The sequence below is a fragment of the Typopeltis vanoorti genome, chromosome 4 (genome assembly GCF_054136105.1).
Source record: "Typopeltis vanoorti isolate ZY-2024b chromosome 4, IOZ_Tvanoo_1.0, whole genome shotgun sequence".
Classification (NCBI taxonomy): domain Eukaryota; kingdom Metazoa; phylum Arthropoda; class Arachnida; order Uropygi; family Thelyphonidae; genus Typopeltis; species Typopeltis vanoorti.
Window position 1 is genome coordinate 169,173,012 of NC_143552.1, and position 26,739 is coordinate 169,199,750.

General features: G+C 36.8%; 1 protein-coding gene across 1 annotated transcript in view; it reads left to right on the top strand.

Annotated features, from left to right (window-relative positions):
* RPA1 (replication protein A 70) overlaps nucleotides 1-26,739 on the top strand; it is a 283,379-nt gene that overhangs the window by 245,857 nt on the left and 10,783 nt on the right. Inside the window, exon 16 of the mRNA XM_090391585.1 lies at nucleotides 14,090-14,176. Within this exon, the coding sequence (XP_090247711.1) occupies nucleotides 14,090-14,176 (87 nt within the window). The remainder of the gene's footprint in view (nucleotides 1-14,089; nucleotides 14,177-26,739) is intronic.

The following is a 26,739-nucleotide window of genomic DNA, read 5'->3' on the forward strand; positions in this document are numbered from 1 at the left end:
TTCTATCATTACACTGCAAGTAAAAGAGAAAGAATAACTGTAATGAATGCAGTTGGTATGTGGGTGACAGATGCAGAAAAGACTATTCAACTAACGAGTTGCTAAAAGCTATCGACCTAGTAAATGCAACATTGTAGCCGCTAGAGGGATTTGTAGTGTTCATGAAAGCTCCTGATAAGATAAGTGTTATTTTCTGTTATCATTGATAAATTTACTTGAATATTGCTTAGTTTTGTTTGCCTTGTGTATCTTAGTGCGTCTGTTTGTGTGTTTCTTTTTATAATTTGATAAAATACGTTATAAGTAAGTATGGCTCCCATACGAAGAAAAATGGCGGCCAGTAATGATGGTTCGCCATCTTTATTAAAGAACGGTAATATAAAGGAGATGATTCAGTGTACTATCTGCGAAATGTACACCTTGTGGAGTGCGGTCGGAGTGTGGTTAGATGATAATAAAGGAGTGAATGTGTGTAGAAAATGCAGGGAGAATGAGGAATCGAAGTGTATTTCGGATCGTGAGTGTGATATTTTTGTCAAACTTCCGAATGAAGAAAATAGGGATATGACAAGAAACGGCGAGGTTGTACCAGAGAATTGTGAGAGTGTGAATGATAGTATTATTTCAGAGCATATTAATGGTTTTACAGAGAATAAAAAAGATGAGATAGATGCAATGAGTGAGATCGCGTTGTTGAGTGGTGCAATACAAAGGGCAAAACAGCAGCTAGAGCGTATGAGCAAAAATCGACTGAATGAACCAGCCAATAATAAAAAGTATGACAGGAAAAATAGGCGTATGAGTGTGAACATGAACAAAACGAAGGATAGAGTGCTGTATGGAGACTCATTAGTACGAGGTGTGTTAGTAGAGGATTTGACAAAATCATGCCAACCTGGTGCAACCATAAAGGATGTAACTGAGTCTATTAGAAAGCAAAAGGAAAGGGTGAAAGAAATGATTGTTGTGGCAGGTACGAATGATTTGAAAGGAGATAAAATGGAAATGATAGAGGACCTGAATGAATTGTTTGAGGTAGCAAAAGAAAAGAGTGAGAGAGTTAGAATTAGTCTTTTGCCACGGTATGACAGTGAAATGTTTAAAAGGAGGGCCATAATTGCAAATGACTTTATGCGTGGGTTATGTATGACGAGTGGTGTGGAATTTGTGGATGTGTGGAGTGAGTTCGATGAGCAGAAAGATCTGTATAAGATGGATGGCTTGCATTTGAATGGTTACGGTGTAAGGAGACTTGAGAAAGTGTTGCTGAATGTAGTGGATGTGCAAATTCAGGGAAACTAGATTTATTGGGGGGGAGGGAGTAGATATACAGTCCTTAGGGAGGCAGTTGAATGTATGAATGAATATAATATGCCCGAGCGAATAAGGACAACAAATCAGAATGGGATAGTTAATATAAAGCATCAAGGTAGGGTAGGGGCTAATGGGGGTCTTAAATTCATGTACACTAATGCTAGGAGTATTAGGAACAAGAAGGAAGAGTTTTTGGCCATGGTTGGCACTTCCAGACCACAGGTTGTCGGTATTAGTGAAACATGGCTGATTGTAGATGATATAGCTAGTGGGATTGAATGTGATGGGTATAGTGTGTTCAGGAATGACAGGGAGAATAAAAAAAAAGGGGGGGGGGAGTATTGTTGATGATAGCTGATGAGCTGCAGCCAAGGAGAATAGAAGGTTGAATTGCAGGATAGAGAAAAGAGCACATTTGAGGCCATTTGGTGTGAGATTGTGGCTAGCAGAACTAAATATACAATTGGGTGCTGCTATAGACCAGGTGATGAAAAAGATGGTGGTGACAGTATGCACAAGCAAATAGAAGAAATGAGTGGAAGGAGGGTAATTATTATGGGAGATTTCAACAATGGTTGCATTGATTGGAGTGAGGAGAGGACACATGGGAGGAAGGAATTGGATTTTATGCGGTTATTAAGGGATAACTATCTGCGACAGCATGTAATGGAAAATACTAGGGGTCAGAGAGTGCTTGACCTAGCAATTACATCTGAGGATTTGGCTGTAACAAATATGCTCACATTGCCACCAATTGGTGAGAGTGATCATAGGGTCTTGACTTGGGAGGTGGCTAAAGGTGTGGAATTTTCAATTAAGACAGGGTACATGTGGAATTATCGGGCTGGAAAGTATGACAATCTTAGGAGTTTGATTGGTTCAGTGCCATGGCATGTACAACTGCAAGGACTAGAAGTTGATAGTGCATGGGAGGCAGTTAAGAAGTGTTTGCATGAAGCAATGGCTGACTGTATACCTAGAGTCCGAATAATAAATCAAGTAGGGGTTAAATGGATGAATAACACCATTAAGGTTGAGCTGCAAAAAAAGAAACAACTATGGAGGGAATTTAAGGAGAAAGGTGACCGGCAGGCACATGAACAGTATAAAGCGCAGGCCAGAATGGTAATGAGTGTGGTAAGAAAAGCAAAAAAGGATTACGAAAGAACATTGGCCATGCAGGCTAAAGAGAATCCTAAACAGTTTTTTCGATATGTTGCAAGTAAAAGGAAAAATGTATATGGCAGAATGATTTTAAGAATGCCGATGGTAGGGAGGTAACTGAATCAGTTGATATAGTTGAGTCTGAGTGAGCACTTTGCAAGAATATATCATCCAGGTGGTGACATTGCAGAAATGAATGAACCAGTAGATTATACGGGAATTGTGGTGAATGAAGTGGAGGTGAGTAGTCTATTCCATAACCTCAATGTCAATACATCTGTGGGATTGGATGGTATACCAGCTCGTGTCGTAAGAGAAGCAGCTAAAGAATTGTCAGTACCCTTGACCATTTTGTTTAATTTGAGTCACGGGTCTGGGTTAGTCCCGAGGTGGTAGAAAGAGGGGAAAATAGTTCCACTGCATAAAGGTGGTTCCAAGACTGCTGTTGTAAATTACCGACCGATTAGCATATCAGGAATCATTGTCAAGGTCTTAGAGAAATTAGCGAAGAAAAGAATACAGGATTGGATAGATGATAATGGGATATTGTATGGGGGACAACATGGTTTTGTGAAGGGTAGATCATGCTTCAGTAACTTGCTCACATTTTATAACAGTGATGGCTGAACTGGATATGGGTAATGGGTTCACAGTGATACTACTCGACCTTGCCAAGGTCTTTGACAGGATACCACATGGAACCCTAATCAGTAAACTGGAGCAGATGGCGATGGATATAAGGTTGGTGAGATGGATAGGGGGGTGGTTGAAGGAGAGATACCAGAGAGTGGTTTATTCAGGAGTGGAATCTAAAAGATGGCTTGTGACTAGTGGTGTGCCGCAGGGCTCTGTTCTTGGACCACTGCTTTTCAATTTGTTCATCAATGATATAGGAAAGGATCTGAGAGGAAGTGTTCACTTGTTTGCTGATGATGCAAAGTTGGGTAGAGCAAATGTGAGTGCACAGGATGTCAAAATTTTACAGGATGATTTGGATAGTTTGGAGGACTGGGCTAGGAAAAATGGATGTCAGTTTAATGTGGCAAAGTGTAAGGTTATGAACTTTGGGGTGAAAAGAATAGCAGCAGTATATCACATTGGTTGGAACCGTACTCCAGGAGATTGATGAGGCCAGGAATTTGGGAGTGTTGGTGGATAGGGAATTGAAGTTTAGGGGGCACATTGCAAGTGGCTAAATTAACTCATCAAATCACTTGGCTTCTGAAAAATACTTTAACATGCAGAGACAAACAAGTTGTTGTTCCTCTGTATCGAGCCTTGATAAGACCCTATCTGGACTACTGTGCCCAGTTATGGGCACCAGGGTTTCTTCGTGATGGGGAGGAAGTGGAGAGGATCCAGAGACGAGTGACCAAGATGAAACAGGTCTGTGGAATGAACCTTATGAGAATAGGTTGAAGATTTGTGGGTTGCAGAAATTGGTCGATAGGTGAAGGAGGGGTGATATGATTGAGACATTCAAATTACTGTAGGGTTTCTATAAGATTGATCCAGAAGATATTTTTGAAAATAGGTCTGGTGGTGGGAGGACTAGGGGCCATGCATGGAAGCTGGGCAAGAGTGTGGTTGACAAGGGTGTTAGAGGTAGGTTTTTTACTTGGAGAGTGGTGATTGAGTGGAATAAGCTTCCAGAGTCTGTTGTGGGTGCTACGACCGTGAATGAGTTCAAGGCAAGGTATGATAGATACTGTGTGAATGTCGAATAGTTGTTCTTGACATGATGTTAGGGCCTCCCTCGATGAGTCTATCGACTCCTCGGAGTTGCCCGGAATAATAATAATAATAATAATTGTGCTCACTGCTATCCCTTCACTGGATGAAGAAATTAAGGAGGAGGAGGTAAGATCTGATAATGTTGGAGTCTTGACAAGTAACAGACTGATTTGGAGGAAAATTGTAGATAGGAAGTTAGTAATGATATAATTTTTTCATGTAGTACTATCATATCCTGTATACCCCTTGTGGGTACATGGCAGGAATTTGATGATAATGATGAGGTACTAGAGCTGTTTCACAAACTGAATAAGAATTCAGCATTATGGACTAATGGGATATCAACATGGATGCTAAAAGTGTGTTCTGCTCAACTGGCTATTCGTTTTACCAGGCTATATAATTTGAGTCTCAGAACAGGGACAACTCTTCAGAGTAAGGTAATCCCATTGCATAAGAGTGGTGAAGATTTTGATAAAGTAGGTTAGATCTCACATATAGAAATGGGTTGACAGAGAATCTATACTTTGCAATGAACAGCATGCATGTGTTTACTAAGGAAAGGTCATGTTTGAACAACTTGATTGGATTCTATAATATTATTACTATTGAGTTAGACAAAGGAATGGATACACCATGATATTCTTGGATTTTGAAAAGACTTTTGACAGAATACAGAATGGAAAACTGCTGCATAAATAGGAGAATATGGGACTATACATAAAACTGTTGCATTTGATATTTTCTGATATATTCTCATGTAGTAGTAAATAGTTTTGTAACAACGTTTTGTTACTTATTTTAATTACTTACCTTAGATTAGTGTATTTTTATGCAATTAGGCACAAAAACAGGAAAGCTCCAGATTCTGAAAGTTCATTCATCTCTGAGGAAAAAGGATTTTACCTTAATAACAGTGTTCAAATCAGTATTTATATGTATATTAAACATTGACAAAACATATCAAATTACAAGTTTAAATATTTTTTTAACATACTTTTTTACTTAATTTCCAAAAAATGATAAAACTGGACCTGTCCCCTTCTTGCTGCAAAGTCTTCAATTGCAAACCTAGTATGAACCTTGATATGTAAAGATAAGGAAGTCATTTTGCCTCTTTACAAGACCTTGGTAAGAAATCATTTGGACCACTATGCACAGGTCTGGTCTCCTGATTTCTGTGGTGATTCTAATGCAGCGGAGAGAGTGTTAAAAATGAATATCAGGAATGTAGAATACTGATTATGAAAACAGACTGAGAATTTGAAGACTGCAAACTCTAGTAAACAGAAGAAAGAGGGATGGTATCAATGAGACTTAAAATCTTCTGAAAGGGCCATACAGGATATCAGTAAATGAATTTTTTCATTTTATGTAGGGTGAGGAAAGGACAAGAAGGCATCCTTGGTGTGAATGAAAGCAGTCAACAAGGGAGTGAGAGCTATATTTTTCTCTCGGAGTGGTGCATGATTGGAATGGATTGCCATCGGATGTTGTGTGTGCAAGCAGTGTGATTGAATTCAAGAACAGGTATGACAGCTGGTGTGGGTAGTGTGGCCTTCCTAGATGAGTCCCTGACTCCCTGCAGTTCTCTTAATAATAATATTTCAAGAATATTTTTCTAGACAGTATTTTAGAGCCTGGGAAAATGAGTGTAGTGGAGGTATATAAATACTGAGTAATCTCGATGTCAATAAAGCTATGATACAGGATGGAATTTTTTCAGAGATATCAGTCCAGTGTAGTTACGAAGAAGATTTACATTTTGGAATTCAGAGATATAAGGCTACATTCCATATTGTAAGAAGATTGTTCTAGAAAAAATGCAGGAGGTAAGTGATCTTGGAATGATGGTTGATTGATACTGAAGGCCTCAGGGAAAATTACAAAGGGTACGAATGATAAACCCAAAAGTGTCCCTACTAAGGTGAAGAGAAAATTGATAAATAAGATGCAAAGAGGTAGTTCCCCTATATAAAACTTTGATCAAACTGCATCTGAAATATTAACAGATTTTGTCAATAATTTTCAGCGTGATATTGAAATCCTAAACGGGATGTAGATAAATGTTATAAAGGTAATTTCAGGACTAGAATATAAGCTATGAAGATGAATGAGGGGATGTAAGTTGTGGAAACTGACAGAGAGAAGAAAAAGAAGTAATGATATGATTGAGACTTTGAGGTTAGTGAAAGGAGTTTAGCCTATCAGATAATAATGATATGATTGAGACTTTGAAGTTAGTGAAAAGAGTTTAGTCTATCAGATAATATTTTCAAAAGTGGCAGGAGAGAATGAAGGTTTATCTCTGTAAATTGCATAAAGGCATGATAAGTAAGTTGGGTTATTTGTAATTATGATGAAACACTATGAGGAAGTGCATCATGTGTATTCATTGCAAGTATTCTCCTGTCAGCCTGACCCTTTTTCAGGATGAAAAATCTGAGTTATGGGAGGTTAAACCAAGTCACATATGTATGAAGACTAACTCACTCACCTCATAATGGCTTCCCATATCAACTAGTTCTTGATGTGGAGAAGGATGTATGACTGGAATATTACCAGGAACAGTTATTAGTGCAAGGACTGTTAATGACTAAGGTGTAGCATGACATGCAATGTGACAGAGTTAAGTTATAATAACAATAATATTTCAACTACTAGTACAAGATCTGGCTATGTGAATTTCAGTGGAATGAGGGAACTTTGAAAAAAGAGAGATGCATAAAAGTAATATTAGGACTATAGATGTTAGCAAGAAAAAATTAATTAAATGGAATTTACAGAGCTTGGAAACAGAAATAATATAAGTGAGACATAAGTTAATGAGAGGTGCTTATTAGATGGATACATGATAAAGTAAGAGACTAATTTTTACAAGGGGGCCCCAAGGAAGTGGTAAGTGCACTGATAGTGAATGAATTTAAGGACAACATAGTGATAGGGTGGATATCATGTGGTAAGTTATGTGACTGTGTAATAACCATAATAATTATAATAATCTACCCTAATAATTCTCACTATAGCAAATACAATTATAACAAATTCCATTACTTAGCTTTTTAACAATGTATTTTTTACTGAGTTTTTTAATTCACAACACAAGACAATAATAAGAAAATAAATAATATACCCATTTACATTTACTTAGTTGTCAATATTTTGCTGGTTTTATACACAAATGTAATCCAATGTAACCAATGTAATCCTTTAATAAATATGCTAAAAACTTAGCTATGTGATATGTATATGATGTCTTCAGGGGGAAACTGTAACATGCTGAAAATAAACCAGGAATTTGTATGGTAGCAGTTGAACAAGAATATTAGCACAAAATTTGTTGCTGTTAATTGAATTGCAAATTATATTGATATGGTTCCTCATTATTAGTAACTAATCAGTATCATTTTACAATTTACAACTGGACTAAACCCATAATCTGGGTGGTTTGGAATTATAAGTTGGATAGAGCATTCAGATTTCATTTGAAGTCTTTAACAAACTTCAGATCATTTGTATAGCATATCATGTTTTATCATGTCTTTTACCTGGTATTTAAATAGTATGGCTGGTAATCAGATTTATTCAGTGATTTATTGTGTTAATTTTCTCATGTGAATCTGTTAGATCTTGAATGGGAGAATTTATAAAAAAATTAATTCATTCAAGATTTAACAAGTCTAACATATCAACAAGGAGAAACTTGAACTTAAGCTATCAAAATGATTGTAAATAGGGCTATAAGTACATTTAAAAGTAGAATTATAAAAGAAAACTTGTTTATTCAAATCTAAGTATAAATTTCCAGTTTGTAAAAAGTAACTATAAAAGGATATTCTATGTAAAATGAAATGTTTATCAAAGTGTAAACAAAAGTCCTAAGTTCGCGGGCAAACCGTTCGGGTGAACATTTGGCTTGAGGCATAACATTTACACGGAAAGCGGCGCTAGTTCGTTTTCCTGGAAGATGTCACACAAGGCGATGCGGTGTACCGGATCATCTCGCAGGCAAAGGAGACGAGTTCCGTGTGGAAGAACGTGGCAGTAAAGAGGGCGCCAAGAATGTAGAATAAAAGGGATTTGTGCCCTTCTCTCGAGGTTTTTTGTCTCGTTCTCCTGACCATTTCCGGGTGTTTTACATGGTTGGACATTGGGCCTCTCTCGCCTTCTGATGGATTCCAGATTGCCCTGAGATGTTAGATGTTGACACCCACAGTTCCAGCACCCTCGCTAGCTATCTCCTCAGGACGGAATTCCTGAACTGGCAACTCTGACGAGGATTAGCGGCATCAGAACCAGACAAGTGTGGGCACATCGCCAGTTCAGTAAAACGAAGTAGGATGACCTCTATGAGTAACCACGTGGATAAAGACCAAGCGGAGATGTTCTGACACCAATTCAAGGAAGAAGGATCGGGCTGTGTAAGACAAAAATGTGAATTAAGTGACGGATCTGGTAATGTACAAAATTTTGTTATTCCTTTCCCACTTAGAGTGAAAAAATATTATATAGTTAGTGAGCAAGGACAATGCAGTATAGAACTCTTAGGTGATTATCGATAATAGCAATGGCTTAACTTCACTGAGCATTTGGTTAGGAGTTTATAGATGATTTGTGACAGGTATTTTATGTGAATAACTAACGTAATTTAGAAGAGAATTGAATGGATGAAATTTAAGACTTGTATAATGTGTAGTTTAATGCATAAAGCAAGACATGATATACTTTGGAGAACACAGACATAACATAGTCAGCTCTCACTATGTCAGATGCCACTGCAGTGAATTCAATCACTCAGCCTCTTCATGTGAGGCACCTGTTCATGGTGGAGGCATCCAGTGTTGGTACTCACTGTTTTCATCTCTATGCTTTTCTTCCCATGTTCTTTGCTCTACTGAGTCGTTTTTAACTATCATTTCTTTTGCACCACTATCTGATGGATAGGAGGGTGGTTGAAGGAGAGATACCAGAGAGTGGTTTATGCAGGAGTGGAGTCTAAAAGACGGCTTGTGACTAGTGGTGTGCTGCAGGGCTCTGTTCTTGGACCACTGCTTTTCAATTTGTTCATCAATGATATAGGAAAGGATTTGAGAGGAAGTGTTCACTTGTTTGCTGATGATGCAAAGTTGGGTAGAGCAATTGTGAGTGCACAGGATGTCAAAATTTTACAGGACGATTTGGATAGTTTGGAGGACTGGGCTAGGTGGAACCGTACTCCAGGAGATTGATGAGGCCAGGGATTTGGGAGTGTTGGTGGATAGGGAATTGAAGTTTAGGGGTACATTGCAAAAGTGACTAAATCAGCTCATCAAATCACTTGGCTTCTGAAAAATACTTTAACATGCAGAGACAAACAAGTTGTTGTTCCTCTGTATCGAGCCTTGATAAGACCCCATCTGGACTACTGTGCCCAGTTATGGGCACCAGGGTTTCTTCATGATGGGGAGGAAGTGGAGAGGATCCTGAGACGAGTGACCAAGATGATAGAAGGTCTGTGGAATAAACCTTATGAGAATAGGTTGAAGATTTGTGGGTTGCAGAGATTGACGATAGGCGAAGGAGGGGTGATATGATTGAGACATTCAAATTACTGTAGGGTTTCTATAAGATTGATCCAGAAGATATTTTTTGAAAATATGACTGGTGGTGGGAGGACTAGGGACCATGCATGGAAGCTGAGCAAGAGCATGGTTGACAAGGGAGTTAGAGCTAGGTTTTTTACTTGGAGAGTGGTGAATGAGTGGAATAAGCTTCCAGAGTCTGTTGTGGGTGCTACGACCGTGAATGAGTTCAAGGCAAGGTATGATAGATACTGTGTCAATGTCGAATAGTTGTTCTTGACATGATGTTAGGGCCTCCCTCGATGAGTCTGTCAACTCCTTGGAGTTGCCCGGAACAATAATAACAACAATAATGATAATCTCTGAGATACAATGCCTTGCTACTGTGTTTGCTGTGCATTGTGACTATGGACATCCAGAAATGTGGATCCTGGTAGTCTCACACTACTTTGTTCTCTACTTCAGCAAGATGGGCAGTCCTGGATGGCCCAGTCAGGATCATTTAGTGGGTCTGCAAGAGTCAACAGTTTGTGGAAAGTCTCCTTCTCCGTTGTCTGGGAACATGGCTCAAGGCTTGCTGTGGTGCTAGTATAGCTTCAGGATAGCCCTGGCATTCCACTCCCAAGTGCAGTCATTGCTTACTAGAGACTGAGTCTGCAGGTGTGGTTCCATGGCAGGTAGGAAGCTCTGTGACTGAAACAAACTTCCATTGAGTATGAGTAATTTTTCATCCTTATGTTTATCAGGGATCCTCAAAAAGTCCCAACCATGTCCAGAAACCATTGCAACATTAACCGAAAACAAAATCAAAACTTAAAAAACATTAAGGACAGCATTTAAAATAACAACCATTTTAACATGCTCACCTGAAGAATGTCCATGCTGGAAAATGTTTTCATCTAGGATTTAGAAAGGTTTGCAGGCTTTCCAAAATCAACCAAGAAACTCATTCAGGGGGCATTCTTATAGAAACAATACCAAACACAATCAGAGCAGCTCCTTCATGAAACATCCATTGGGGGAATACCAATCACAGCCCCCCCCCCCAAAAAAAAAGCTTGGAACTATTCATCATCATCGTCATCATCCATTTCCTGACATGTTTAGAAGTTTTTATTTATTAGAAGCAGATTTATCAATTCTAACTGCTGACTTATAACAATTCAAATAAAGACTAAGTATTGCTTTATATAATGTCCCACTGGCACCATACAACTGTAGTGTTTTGAATAACTTCTTTCTTGGCACCTTGTCATATGCCTTTTCCAGAACTACAGAACTTAAATACAGATGTTTGTTATATTCCTATGATTTCTCAACAATTTTTTGAGGAAAATTGTTGAGTAATAGACTAGTTTCCCTCAAAACTAGTGTACAATTCAAACAGAATTACAGTTCATTACAGTTTAAACAGAATGCCAAAGTGACAATGATTTGATCAACCTTTATTTTACTGGACTAACCCCTAGTGTGTGTGTGTTGGGGGGGGAATGTCTATGAAAGCTACACCCTATTTTATATAACATTATCAGTCATACTATCCTTTAACACTTTTAACACAGTAACAGCGGTGGCCTAATCAGTAATTTAACATCAGCATTTGTTATATTAATGCAAAGATTTTGGAGTACTACAGTCCTAGTAGTACTCCTAATTACAATTTACAATGAATTCTTAGAACAAATGGTTATATGGATAGAATATGTGCTATTCATATTATTGGGATTTTTAGATCATCATGGATAACACAGCCTATTGGGCTGTGTTATCCATCTTCACAAGTACCCTTTAATCATTAGCTACATTAACTTCTTGATTCAGTGCCTTCTTAGCAAACAATAGCCTTTCTAAATGCCCAACACCAAACCCACTTAAATGCAATTCCATTATCTTTATACCATTCCAATTTTCTTTCAAATTCATGCCACAGATTCACAAACTGAACCTGTTTTGCTTCAAACAACCGAACCATCTTGCTGTTGATTATCGCTGCTTTCCTTCTTAACTCAATATACTTATAACTGAGCAACATCCTACTTCCTTGAGTCTTTATCATCATTCCTTTATTCATCAACTAAGTCAACTACCAGTAATTCTAATGCCCACTCTGCAAAGCATCAGTTATTTGTTTTCAGTGTTCCACTAGGAAAGCATGTTTTGTGTATTTTATTAGTCATAAAATCTCTAATGATGGAGTCCCCATGCAAAGATATACTTCCTTCTTTTTCATTCACATCAGCCATTCTTTTCTTAGATGCTTAATCTCATCTCTCAAATGCTTTATTTCACTTTCGTTTTCATCAACTCTTGTCTAAGCTCTGTATCCTTTGCTATCATAACTAACACTTCCATGTGATTTTTGTTGACTGCCTGCTACACTAGCTCCTATTTCAAAATGCTCTATTCACTTTTCACATACATCAATGCTTTCCTTCCTTTTGTTCAGTCTAATAGTCTGCAAATCTTTCACATTTTTCATCCACTAGGAAAAATGTAGTTACTTGATCTTTATCTAAGGCTTTCTGTGCTACAAACGTTTTCTTCTTTACAGATGCCATTTTCAGAAAGCAGAAGCGGTAGGAACAAACAAGTAGCAAAATTACAAACTTCCAATAGTAAATGCTACCGAAGAACTATTCAGTGTGAAAAAAAAAGTAAACTCAATTATATAATAAAATGCCACACTATATGCTATTTAAAAATGCTTTTCTTAGCACATCTTAAATGCTGCTATATTCACTAGCAGCATTGTGTTATTGTGTAGAGATGCCAAATATTCCATCTTTGCTGAAAACTGTGCCTAAATAGCTGAAATATTTTACTTTTTCTATAGTGATCTATTGAAAATGCAGCTATGCTGTTTTCATAGTTTTGGTCTTCTTGTTGCTGATATGACACGAGGAAACTTTATCTAGTCTATTTCGACTCAAGGTGAGTTAGCTGGTTTCATATGGAGGTGGAAGGCTTTTTTCCTCCTGGAAATTCATCCCTCAGAAAAGGCAAACTGGCCCCATGAACACACAAACTTCTACAGACAATACCTCCCCTCCCTGCAATGTCAGGCTCTGCGACAAATCAGTTGGGATCATGCATGTAAAGTTACATCATGTAAAAAGGCTCACCCCAAATAGATGGGATGGAGCACAAGAAGAAGGTCTTTTTGTTGCTGATCTTCATGTCATATTTATGCACTGGATGTGTTTAGGAGTGTACATCATGTGCATATAGCAAAGAGCTAAGTTTCATATCTCCCATTCTAATATCGGATTTAATGCCACTTTCTTTCATAATGTGATCCATATTGATGATGAATAAGAGTGGAGTTCACTTATACTTGACGAATTGTATTCTTGTTTAATCCTTTATTCCAAGTGTAAGCAAACAGTTTGCATGTGAGGTATCTTCATGACTAGGCCACTTGTTTATAGAGGCTAATGGCTTCACATTAATTGCCTTAGTATGCCATAATGCAAAACACATGCACCCTTTTGGATGTATATAATGCTTGACATCATGGGAGGGGCCACTGTCCAGACTAGTTTTGTCAGTGGTAGCCAGACCCAGAAGAGATATCAAGGCTGAAGTAATGCATTTATAAGTCATATATATTTCCCATAGAAAGTGTACCACTTGTTATTAAAATACTCTGGATTACTGATAGTTGAAAGATTTTTTTTCACATGGTTTCAAGTGAAAAAAAACTTGTAAAAACTTGTTAAAACTTGTAACTTTTTTTATTTTAACTTTTAACTGCATTCTTCCTAGGAGAAGACTGCTAAGATGGGAATCCTGGACTGAACTTCACTGAAAGAGTTCAAGACAAAGGAATGGAAGAAATTGATACTTGCAGAAAGAAAACCTTAGCAGTTAAGCTAAGGCAGAAGATGTTTTTGTAGCAGTACAGGCTTCATTATAAGCTAATGATGAAACTAGAATTTCATCTTTAATTGGGGGCAGGGGGGGTTATACTCAGTGGAGAACCAAGGCTGAGATTGTAAACAGTTGAATTAAGTTAGCAAAACATCTTTCCAGTGAGAATTATTTCAGTAGTTCAGTTTGAGTAAGTATCCAACATTTAGCTTGGTTTAAACCTTCATTTGTGGAATTTGTAATAAATAATTTGAAGAGCTATACCTATAATATCTCATAGCTCAGATCTAGATATAACATTTTTCATCATCCATCTGTTGTTTTATAAATGTTTCAATTTATTATGCATTTATTTAATTATCATATCTTCATATTAAATTGATACTTTATACACACCCCTCACACTTATATGCTCTACACATAAATTTTGAAATATTTTTCTGTAGGATGAAGCTGCTTATAATCGTGCAATCAGTCATGCAAATTTCAAGTCATTTATTTTCAGATTGAGAACAAAGATGGAAATGTTTAATGTAAGTTTAAAATTGAAAAGTATACTGCTGTAGTGATATAAATAATAATTGATTCATTTTTTAATCAAAAACTTTAATTTATGAAGAATTCAACAAGCAGTTCAATTTCAGTGACTATGTTTTTCTGTTTTGATTACTTTCTGTACTATTTAGAAGCAGTAGTGTATTGCCTTGTGAATGGAACTTCTGATCATTGAACTAGTCTGGTTATTAGATACATCACTCTAGCATCTTACACTCTAACATCATACAGATTATGTGAATTGATTTCCATGAGCCTGATAGTTTTGCATACTTTTCAGTAAGGTAATTTTTAAATATGGCTCATTTAACTTCAAGAGTTATATAAGAATCATAGTACTAATATGATTTTAGTACTATGATTTACATTACTAGCCTCTTCCTGTGGCTGTTATATTCCTGGCTGCCACTGGAGTAGACATGGTATAATTTCTTTTCTTCAAGAATATGTTACAGCACCTTGTCATCAGGCTTCTCTCACTCAGTATAGTTACAAGATTTTAAACAAAATTATCAGAATGCCACTAAATGATGTCTTAAATTGAATCATTATTTTGAGATGGAATTTTCTAGGCAGGATCCTTCTTCCTATTTAGTAGAATATCACACATCGCCTGTTCGATCTAAGTGGAAAGAAAGAAAATTTCTTTATGCCTAAATGTGAAGATTATATAAAAAGTTTGTGCCAAAATAATAATGGATGGAGCATCCAAGTGAGATGTACAAGAAATTTGTTGCTTTTGGAGAACTTTTCCCCTCCACCACCATACCCACCATGATTTAGTCCTTTCTCTTTCAAGGTCAATTCCAGAAATGCATTGGACTACTTGGAAATTGAAGGTTTCCCTGCACAACGTGCAATTGCATTATAACATGGTTCTGGAAGAGTGTGTTGCTTTGGTGTTCTAAAAGAAAAGAGAACACATTGGTGTTCTCTTTTCTTTTACAACTTATTCATCTTTCTCATCTGTTCTAGAATCTTTTATCTCTTCTTTAAAAAGCTCTATCAGTTGTTCATTCTTAATTACATCCTTCTTCCTAGACAAGTTTCCTTCTCTATCCCTAGGTAAGGTGTATCTCTCTCAGTACTGTCCCTGTTGGATGGAGCTGTTCACTCAGTATTCTGTTCTTGGTTAAGTAGTCCAATGTTGGTTACATCTCCTCATGATATGTCATTAACATTTTTCCACAATACTGGAAATCATTGAGGTCTTCAGATTCATTCATTGTGATTACATCTATCCAGGTTAATGAAAATTTTCTTCTCAACTTCAGAATCGTCTCTTGCATTCTTGGATTTCATCTATTAAGGATACTGATCAGCATACCTCTGGATTGAAAGAGGCAGTTATGACTGTCTTGGCTGAACAAAGCAGAATGGGCTTTAATTTTGCACTTTTTATTCAATGGAGCTACATTACAGGAAACTAAGTATGTTCCTGTCCAACATTAGTGGACCATGAAAAGAACTATTTTCAAATACTCCACTTCATCCCACAGATGTTCAGTAGGGTTGAAATCAGGGTTCTGTGGAAGCCATTTAAGTGTGGTGATGTTCATGTCTACAAACCACGCAATAATAGTGCATTGTCTTGCTGAAAGAGACGGTGGTCAGTTCCGTAGAAATGCTGCAAAATATAAAGCATTGCAATGCCCAGAATGTTCAGAGACCCTCTTGGAGTTTAGTGTTCGTGGCACCACAAACAGAGGTCCAAGGCAAAACCAGGAGAAACAAGACTATATCATCACACTGCCATCTCTGAGTTTCATAGTTCAGGCTACATACTCTGGTAAGAGATGTTCACTGGGCATCTGCAAAACCCACACCTCTCCATCTGCTTGGTTGGTGGTGGTGGGGGGGGGGTATCATGATTCATTGCTTCATAACAGCTTTCCAAGCTTCCACATCTATACATGCACTACTGAAGACGCTGCATGTTGGTTCGGGTAATATGGAGCAAGCTTGCATATTGCAGTCCTACCACAGAAACCCCGGCTCTGAATGCTTTAGTGCAGATTCATGTTCCAGTTAATGCCCAGAACCCTGCATTCAACGTGTTTGCTGATGAATGGTGGTTTTTTACATGTTATCCTTCATAGCACCATATGGTCATGTCCACTGCAGGTAGCATTTGCAGTTGAAACCCTGCACTTCCATCTCAGTATGGTATATCACTGATTGTTGACCTGGAAATAATAAAAGTGAGTGCAAGAAAACAAATTTCATGATTGCTACATACAAGATAAGAACATTAGCAGATGTTGACAAGGTAGAGGAATTGGAAAATGAAATGAGATGTAATAAGACTAAGAATTTGCCAGCCTGGTTGCCTGAGTGGCTAGCGTATCTGCTCTCCGACCAACAGACTGCAGATTCAAATCCCACTATAGGCATAGATGTTTGTGATTGTCTTCAGGTGGGATGAATTGCATGGTGTGAGATCACCATCCCACTTCTTGGAAGCCTGAAGTGGCTTGAAAGAGGTCCATGTTTGGTCTTTAGAGCAGGACTTCTGGACTATACAAACTTACAAAATATATATAAAAATAAAAGTTATAATAAAAAATAAAAGAAAAAAATTGCCCACCCATGGTACAGATGTACTATAGGTTTATTAATAACCTTTTATGGGTGGGAAAACACATAAAAAGTAAAGATTGCATAACTATAATCAGGAAATGTGCTTTACTGGAAAGAACCAGATATGTCAGACAGAGAGTAGGTTTCCTTGTAAACAATGTTACTAAATATCAGGAATATCAGATCGGATAGTATATATCATAGTTCAAACATCAGAACAGAAAACCATTAAAATAGTACAAATGTATGCACCAACCAGCATTTATGAAGATGAAGAAGTTGGCAAATTCTATGACACGATGTCCAATACAATATAACAGGATCTTGCAGCTTACACTATAGTGTTAGGAGATTTTAATGCATGACTAGGAAAAATAAAAATGAACTTGAAAATTGTATACAAAAAATTGAATAGGAGAGCAAAATAAAAGAGGAAATATGATGTTAAACTTCATGCGAGGAACCAGTCGAATGCTGTGAACACATATTACAAGAAAAGACAAAACCAAAAATGGACATGGATTAGTCCAAATGGACAAACAAAAAGTGAAATAGATTATATTTTATCTCATACAACAGAGGTTCTCAACCCTATTTCCATGGATACAAATGCATACCCAGAGCTATTTGCATGTGCTTGCTGTCAGTTATTAAATAAGGAAAAAATAAAATTAAAACTTGAAAAGATGTCTTCTCTTAGTAATAATATTTATTGAAATCGTAAAAAATGTGAACATTATGTAATTCCTCTGTCTTTGAGTGCTAGTGTTACTAGTGCCAATTTTGTGCATATGTTTTGTTTATTTAGTCTACTGGCAACTGTGTCCCTCAAGTGCACTAATGATATGTCACCATGAAGTGGTGACACATCATCAGTGTTAGCACACTTTGACCATATATTGTTTTCATCATCATCAAATTCCTGCCATGTACCCACAAGGGGTGTACAGGATATGATAGTACTACATGAAAAAATTATATCATTACTAACTTCCTATCTATAATTTTCCTCCAAATCAGTCTGTTACTTGTTAAGACTCCAACATTATGAGATCTTATATTTCTATCATCTCAGGCACTTTGTACCGTATCAATCCACCTATATCTTGGTCTTCCTCTGGGTCGTTTTGCTGCCAACCTGAGAGAACACTTGTTTTGCTAATCTTTCCTCGCCCATTCTGTTTAAGTGACCATACCACCTGAGATTAGCTCTGCTAACGCATTCCTGGATGCTGACAATGTCAAGTTCTTTCCTAATATTCTCGTTTTTAATATGATATTGCCATTGATGCCATCTGTTCATGCCTCTAATCTTTCTCAGGACTCTCATATCTGCGGTCTCTAGTCTTTGGTCAAGTGTTTTACTTCTGACCCAGCTCTCAGATCCATAAGTTAAAACTGGTTTGAACAGTGTCTTGAATACAGCTAATTTAGTGTTCCGACTAATTTCTCTCTTATTCCATATGAATTTATTCAATTGACTTCCAACCATACCATCTTTGCTGATTCTGTTGTCTATTTCTGTATTTAATTTACCATCTTCAGTAAAAATCGTGCCTAAGTAGCTGAAATGTTTTACTTGTTCCACAGGTTCTCCATTCACAACAAAGTTGACATTTTCAGTGATTCTGCCTATTTTCATTGTCTTTGTCTTTTTATTGCTGACCTTCATACCATATCTATTACAACAACTATTCAATTTAGTCAGAGAATCTTGGAGACTTGTAGCGGATTTATTTAGAAGTATAATATCATCCGCATAAAGCAAAGAGCTGACATTAACATCTCCAATTTTGATATCACGTTTAATACCACTTTCCTTCATAATGCGATCCATATAGATAATGAATAACAGAGGGGATAACGTACATCCTTGTCTCACACCAGATTTAACATTAAACCATCTTCCTGTACTTCCTTCAATTCTAACTGCTGACTCACAACTCAAATAAAGACTAAGTATTGCTTGATATAATGCCTCATTGACACCATATAACTGCAGCGTATTGAATAGCTTCTCTCTTGACACCTTGTCATATGCCTTTTCCAAATCAACAAAGCTTAAATACAGATCTTTGTTATATTCCCATGCTTTCTCGACCTATTTGTCGTAAAGTGGAGATCTGATCCTGACAGCTTCTGTTTTGCCAGAATCCAGCTTGTTCTTCACCAAGCTTTTCTTCCACAATTCTTCTCAACCATTTCTCAAGTATACTTGCATAGATCTTGCTAGGAACACTCAGTAGGGAAATACCTCTGTAATTCTCACATTCAGTTTTATTTCCTTTTTTATATATGGGTACTATGAGAGCTCTACTCCAATCATCGGGAATTCTTCCCTCTGTCCAGGCTTTCTGAACTATGCAGTGCTGCCACTGTAAGACTTTTTTTCCACCATACTTCAGCATTTCTCGAATATCGTCTACTCCTGCTGCCTTTCCACATTTCAAACCTTTGATGGCTTTTTCTACTTCAAGTATGGATATGTATTCTTGACTGCATGACTGGTCAGCGTTTTTTACCACTGTGCTGTCATCACTACTTGTTTCATTTAGCAGTTTTTCAAAGTAATTACTCCATACTTCAAGGATATCTTTTTCTCCAGTTTTCATGTCACCTTTATCATCTCTAACTCCTTTTACAGCACTCTTTCCTCCATTCCTAAGCTTCTTCAGCAACCTCCAGAATATTTTGCCACCTTCTTGATATTTATTTTCTATATTCTTGCTAAAGTCCTCCCATGACTTTTGTTTAGCTAGTTTTGCACAGTGTTTAGCATTTATGCATTTGTCTCTATATTCTCTAAGAGCACAAGTTAACTTATTTGACAGGAACTTTTGATATGCTTTCTTCTTTTCCTTCACTGCCTCTTTAACTTCCTGTGTCCAGCAGGGAGTTCTGATTTTTTTATTCTTGCAGACAACCTCACCACATGCCTCTCTGGCAGAATCAATCAATGTTTTCCTCAGAGTTTGCCACTGAATCTCCAAGGTTTGATTCCTGTTCTCGAACTCTTTCATTTTTTCTTCAATAATCTTTGTGTATTTTAGTCTACAGTTGACATCTGAGAGCTGCTCAACTTCGCTTTAATACTTTCTTACATGTTATTCTTTTCAATATGAAATTCAATTTTATCCTGCTCAAGACTAAATAGTGATCACTTCCAATTTCAAATCCTCTGTACACTCTGGTGTCCTGCACCAGGGAGAAAACATGACTATCAACAATAACATAGTCAATGAGACTTTTCTTATTCCTTGCCTCTTCTCTCCATGTGAATTTGTGCACATTTTTATGTTTGAACATGGTGGTAGTAATAACCAATCCATGTCCTGAATTTTTAGCAGTTGCTTTTTCTAAAGCCTCAAAAAATTCCTCCACTTCTACCTTAGTAGAACCTTCTGTGGGACCATAGGCACAAATAAGTCTCATTGTCCAGTTCCCCATTATCATATTTGTCCACATTACTCTACTGAGACTGACTGTCATTCAAGAAGATTAGCCTCGTATTTTGTGTTGAATACTATGGCTACTCCTTCTTTTCCTTGATTGTCATTGTCTGAATATAACATTTTGTATTTATTGCTCAGAAAGATCCCACCAGTTTTGGTCTTTTTTGTTTCAGTCACACCTATTATGTCGATCTGGTACTTATCTAATTCCTCAGCTAGCTCCATTTCTTTGCCATTCAAGCTTCTTATGTTGATAGTACCGATCTTTTACTCTGGTGATGTTGAATTGGGGTTTGTTTTCAGATTTGTTTCAGTAGCTGATTTATCACTGTTCACCCTGGTTCCCTGGCGACACCAACGGGGGCCTTGTTTAACCAGGTGACGCCCCAGCTGGTATGAAATTTTGTCATGTTGTACCATCAAAATTTCATTATTGTTCATATATTGTTTTCTCGTGTTTAAAAATTTTGCCCCAAAATGAGTAATCCAAATAAAAAACAATGAACCTATAAATTCAACAATGATTGGGAAGAAGAAGACTGTTGTTTTATCCAGAGTAGAGACAAATGTTTTTGCTTGTTGTGCAATGGTTTAATTTAGTTTTTGTAATAAATGTTAAATGTGTATTTATCCTACTTTCATAGTTAATCAATTTGTTAATTGTTATCATTTAATATGATAAACAAATGTAGTTTTTCATAGAAAAAAAAAATATATTGGTGCCTGTCACTCTTCCCAATCTTGAATGTGCCCGCAACCACAACCAGGATGAGAACCTGTCTTACAAGAATATTTAAAGATGTTTCAGTCATCAATGAAATATACATTTTGATTTGTTTGATGACTGAAACAAAAAAGACAAAAACTGGTGAGATCTTTCTGAGCAATATATACAAAATGTTATATTCAGGCAATGACAATCAAGGAAAAGAAGGAGTAGCCATAGTATTCAACACAAAATACGAGGCTAATCTTCTTGAATGGCAGTCAGTCACAAGTAGAGTGATGTCGGTAAATATCAGAATGGGGAACTGGACAATGAGACCTATTTGTGCCTATGGTCCACACAGAAGGTTCTGCTAAGGTAGAAGTGGAGGAATTTTTTAATGCTTTACAGAAAGCACCTGGCACAATGAAAAAGGAAAAGTTGTTCCTTGTTGGGGAACTAAATAGCAGAGTAGGAAATGATTGTCAGACATAGAAAAATATATTGGAAAAATTTGGAGAAAAGAGCAGAGCTAATAATAATGGCAAACTCAGGACATTGACTGGTTATTACTAACACCATGTTTCAACATAAAAATATGCACAAATTCACATGGGGAGAAGAGGCAAGGAATAAGAAGAGTCTCATTGACTATGTTATTGTGGATAATGTTTTCTCCCTGGTGCAGGACACCAGAGTGTACAGAGGATTTGAAATTGGAAGTGATCACTATTTGGTCTTGAGCAGGATAAAATTGAATTTCATATCGAAAAGAATGACATGTAAATAAGTTTTAAAACGAATAAAAGTTGAGCAGCTCTCAGATGGGAACCGTAGACTAAAATACACAAAGATTATTGAAGGAAAAATGAAAGAGTTTGATAACAGGAACCAAACCTTGGAGATTCAGTGGCAAGCTTTGAAGAAAACCCTGATCGATTCAGCCAGAGAGGCATGTGGTGAGGTTATCTGCAAGGATAGAAAAATTAGAACTCCATGGTGGACACAGGAAGTTAAAGAGGCAGTGAAGGAAAAAAAGAAAGCATATCAAATGTTCCAGCAAATAAGTCATCTTGTGCTCTTAGAGAATACAGAGACAAATGTAAGAAAGTTAAACACTGTGTAAAACTAGCTAAACGAAAGTCATGGGAGGACTTTGGCAAGAACATAGAAAATATATATCAAGAAGTTCCTGGCAAAATATTCTGGAGGTTGTCGAAGATGCTTACGAATGGAGGAAAGCATGCTGTAAAAGGAGTTAGAGATGATAAAGGTGACATGAAAACCAGAGAAAAAGATATCCTTGAAGTATGGAGTAATTGTTTTGAAAAACTGCTAAATGAAACAAGCAGTGATGACAGCACAGTGGTAAAAAAACACTGACCAGGCATGCAGTCAGGAATACATATCCATACTTGAAGTAGAAAAAGCCATCAAAGGCTTGAAATGTGGAAAGGCAGCAGGAGTAGATGATATTCGACCAGAAATGCTGAAGTATGGTGGTATAAGAGTCTTACAGTGGCTGCACTGCATAGTTCAGAAAGCCTGGACAAAGATACGAATTCCAGATGATTGTAGTAGAGCTCTCATAGTACCCTTATATAAGAAGGGAAATAAAACTGAATGTGAGAAATACAGAGGTGTATCACTACTGAGTGTTCCTGGTAAGATATATGCAAGTATACTTGAGAAACGGTTGAGAAGAATTGTGGAAGAAAAGCTTGGTGAAGAACATGCTGGATTCAGGTCAAATAGAGGCTCTCAGGATCAGATCTTAACTTTACCACAAATAGTGGAGAAATCATGGGAATATAACAAAGATCTGTATTTAAGTTTTGTTGATTTGGAAAAGGCATATGACAAGGTGCCAAGAGAGAAGCTATTCAATACGCTACAGTTATATGGTGTCGGTGTGGCATTATATCAAGCAATACCTAGTCTTTATTTGAGTTGTAAGTCAGCAGTTAGAATTGAATGAAGTTCAGGAAGATTGTTTAATGTTAAATCTGGTGTGAGACAAGGATGTACATTATCCCCTCTGTTATTCATTATCTATATGGATCACATTATGAAGGAAAGTGGTATTAAACATGATATCAAAATGGGAGATGTTAATGTCTGCTCTTTGCTTTTTGCGGACGATGTTATAATTCTAAATAAATCCACTACAAGTCTGCAAGATTCTCTGACTAAATTGAATAACTGTTGTAATAGATATGGTATGAAGGTCAGCATTAAAATGACAATGAAAATAGGCAGAATCATTGAAAATATCAACTGTGTTGTGAATGGAGAACCTGTGGAACAAGTAAAACATTTCAGCTACTTCGGCATGATTTTTAGTGAAGATGGTATATTAAATATGGAAATAGACAACAGAATCTACAAAGCTGTATGGTAGGCAGTCAATTGAATAAATGCACATGGAATAAGAGAGAAATTAGTCGGAACACTAAATTAGCTGTATACAAGACAGTGTTCAAACCAGTTTTAACTTATGGATCTGAGAGCTGGGTCAGAAGTAAAACACTTGACCAAAGACTAGAGACCGCAGATATGAGAGTCCTGAGAAAGATTAGAGGCATGAACAGATGGCATCAATGGCAATATCATATTAAAAACGAGAATATTAGGAAAGAACTTGACATTGTCAGCATCCAGGAATGCGTTAGCAGAGCTAATCTCAGGTGGTATGGTCACTTAAACAGAATGGGCGAGGAAAGATTAGCAAAACAAGTGTTCTCTGCCAAGTTGGCAGGAAAACGACCCTGAGGAAGACCAAGATATAGGTGGATTGATACATTACAACGTGCCTTAGACGATAGAGATATAAAATCTGGTAATGTTGGAATCTTGACAAGTAACAGACTGATTTGGAGGAAAATTGTAGATAGGAAGTTAGTAATGATGTAAATTTTTCATGTTGTACTATCATATCCTGTACACCCCTTGAGGATACATGGCAGGAATTTGATGATAATGATGATGATGAAATATGCATAGGAAGTGATCACAGAACAGTTAAAGAGAAAGTAACAATAGAATTTAAAAAATTACAAAGAGTAAACAGAATAAAACAAATATATAAGGATAAATAATGACACATTAGTAACCAACCAAAAATTATATAATTAAAGAAATGACATGGTTAAAAACGAAAATCCAGAAATGGATAATATACAGGGAAAATCTTAATCTAATCATTATAGAAAGTGCACATCAAATTGCAAGGGATAAAATCGTTAAACATAAAAACAGAAAAAAAATAATTGCCAGAGAAAAGATGAAAACCAATTGGAGAAGGGAAAAAGAAATACAGCAGAACTAACAGAAATAAATAAAAATAAGAATAGGCAACAATCGAATATAAGAACACTATGAAACAATCTCACAATCGGGAAAAAAGAAATAATAATAATATTAGATGAAAATTGACAAAATATCAAAGATATAAAAAGGCATAGAAGAAAGAGAAGAAAGAGTTAGTGTGAAACATCAGAAGCATTGTTGAAAATACTATTGCATGGAAGCAAGAAGAATAAGACAAAAATATTTCAGAAATAGAACAGCTTAAGGGTCAAAGCTGTATAACAGAGAGGAGACCTCCACATAACCTTTAAAGGAATGCAGAGAACCGACCAGGGCTTCTGACCTAATGTACAATCCTCACCTTCTCATGGTGCACTCTGTTGAGTATCTACCTGGATACTGAACGAACAAGGATGGGCTGGCAATTTGGAATTTAGCCGACCAAATTGCATTCTTATTGGCTCAATCCAATATAGAAAATGATGGTGCAACATGACAAAATTTCATGCCGGCTGGGGTGTCGCCCAGTTAAACAAGGCCCTTGTTTTTGGCAGGGAACCATGCCGAACAGAGAAAAGTCAGCTACTGGAAAAGATCGGTACTATCAACATAAGAAGCCTAAATGGCAAAGAAATGGAGCTAGCTAAAGAATTAGATAAGTACCAGATCAACATAATAGGGGTGAGTGAAACAAAAAAGACAAAAACTGGTGAGATCTTTGTGAGAAATAAATACCAAATGTTATATTCAGGAAATAACAATCAAGGAAAAGAAGGAGTAGCCATAGTATTCAACACAAAATATGAGGCTAATCTTCTTGAATGGCAGGCAGTCTCGAGTATAGTGATGTGGGCAAATATCAAAATGGGGAATTGGACAATGAGACTTATTAGTGCCTATGGTCCCACAATAGGTTCTACTAAGGTAGAAGTGGAGGAATTTTTTGATGCTTTAGAAAAAGCAACTCACACAATGAAAAAAGAAAAGTTGGTCCTTTTTGAGGATCTAAATAGCAGAGTAGGAAATGATTGTGTGACATACAAAAATGTTTTGGGAAAATTTGGAGAAAAGAGAAAAGCTAATAATAATGGAAAATACCTGTTGGATTTCTACTCAGGACATGGACTGGTTATTACTAACACCATGGTTAACATAAAAATTTGCACAAATTCACAAATGAGAGAAGAGGCAAGGAATAAGAAAAGTCTCATTGACCATATTATTGTTGATGATGATGTTTTCTCCCTGGTGCAGGACACCAGAGTGTACAGAGGATTTCAAATTGGAAGTGATCACTATTTAGTCTTGAGCAGGATGAAATTGAATTTCATATTGAAAAGAATGACATGTAAGAAAGTTTTAAAGCGAATAAAAGTTGAGCAGTTCTCAGATGGGAACTGTAGACTAAAATATACAAAGATTTTTAAGAAAAATGAAAGAGTTTGATAACAGGAACCAAACCTTGGAGATTCAGTGGCAAGCCTTGAAGAAAACCCTGAATGATTCAGCCAGAGAGGCATGTGGTGAGGTTGTCTGCAAGGATAGAAAAATTAGAACTCGAAGGTGGATACAGGAAGTTAAAGAGGCAGTGAAGGAAAAGAAGAAAGCATATCAAATGTTCCTGGCAAATAAGTCAGCTTTTGCTCTTAGAGAATACAGAGACAAATGTAAGAATGCTAAACAAAAGTCATGGGAAGACTTTCGCAAGAACATAGAAAATAAATATCAAGAAGGTGGTAAGATAATCTGGAGGTTGTTGAAGAAGCTTAGAAATGGAGGAAAAAGTGCTGTAAAAGGATTTAGAGATGATAAAGGTGACATGAAAACAGGAGGTAAAGATATCCTTGAAGTATTGAGTAATTACTTTGAAAAACTGCCAAATGAAACAAGCAGTGATGAACAGCACAGTGGTAAAAAACACTGACCAGGCATGCAGTCAGAAATACATATTCATACTTGAAGTAGAAAAAGCCATTAAAGGCTTAAAATGTGGAAAGGCAGCAGGAGTAGATGATATTCGACCAGAAATGCTGAAGTATGGTGCTATAAAAATCTTTTAGTGGCTTCACTGCATAGTTCAGAAAGCCTCGACAAAGGTACGAATTCCTGATGATTGGAGTAGAGCTCTAATAGTACCCATATATAAAAAGGGAAATAAAATTGTATGCGAGAATTACAAAGGTATTTCCGTACTGAGTGTTCCTGGCGAGATCTATGCCAGTGTACTTGAGAAACGGTTTAGAAGAATTGTGGAAGAAAAGCTTGGTGAAGAACAAGCTGGATTCATGCCAAATAGAGGCTGTCAGGATCAGATCTTCACTTCTCAACAAATAGTTGAGAAATCATGGGAATATAACAAAGATCTGTATTTAAGTTTTGTTGATTTGGAAAAGGCATATGACAAGGTGCCAAGAGAGAAGCTATTCAATACCCTACAGTTATATGATGTCAATGGGCCATTATATCAAGCAATACTTAGTCTTTATTTGAGTTG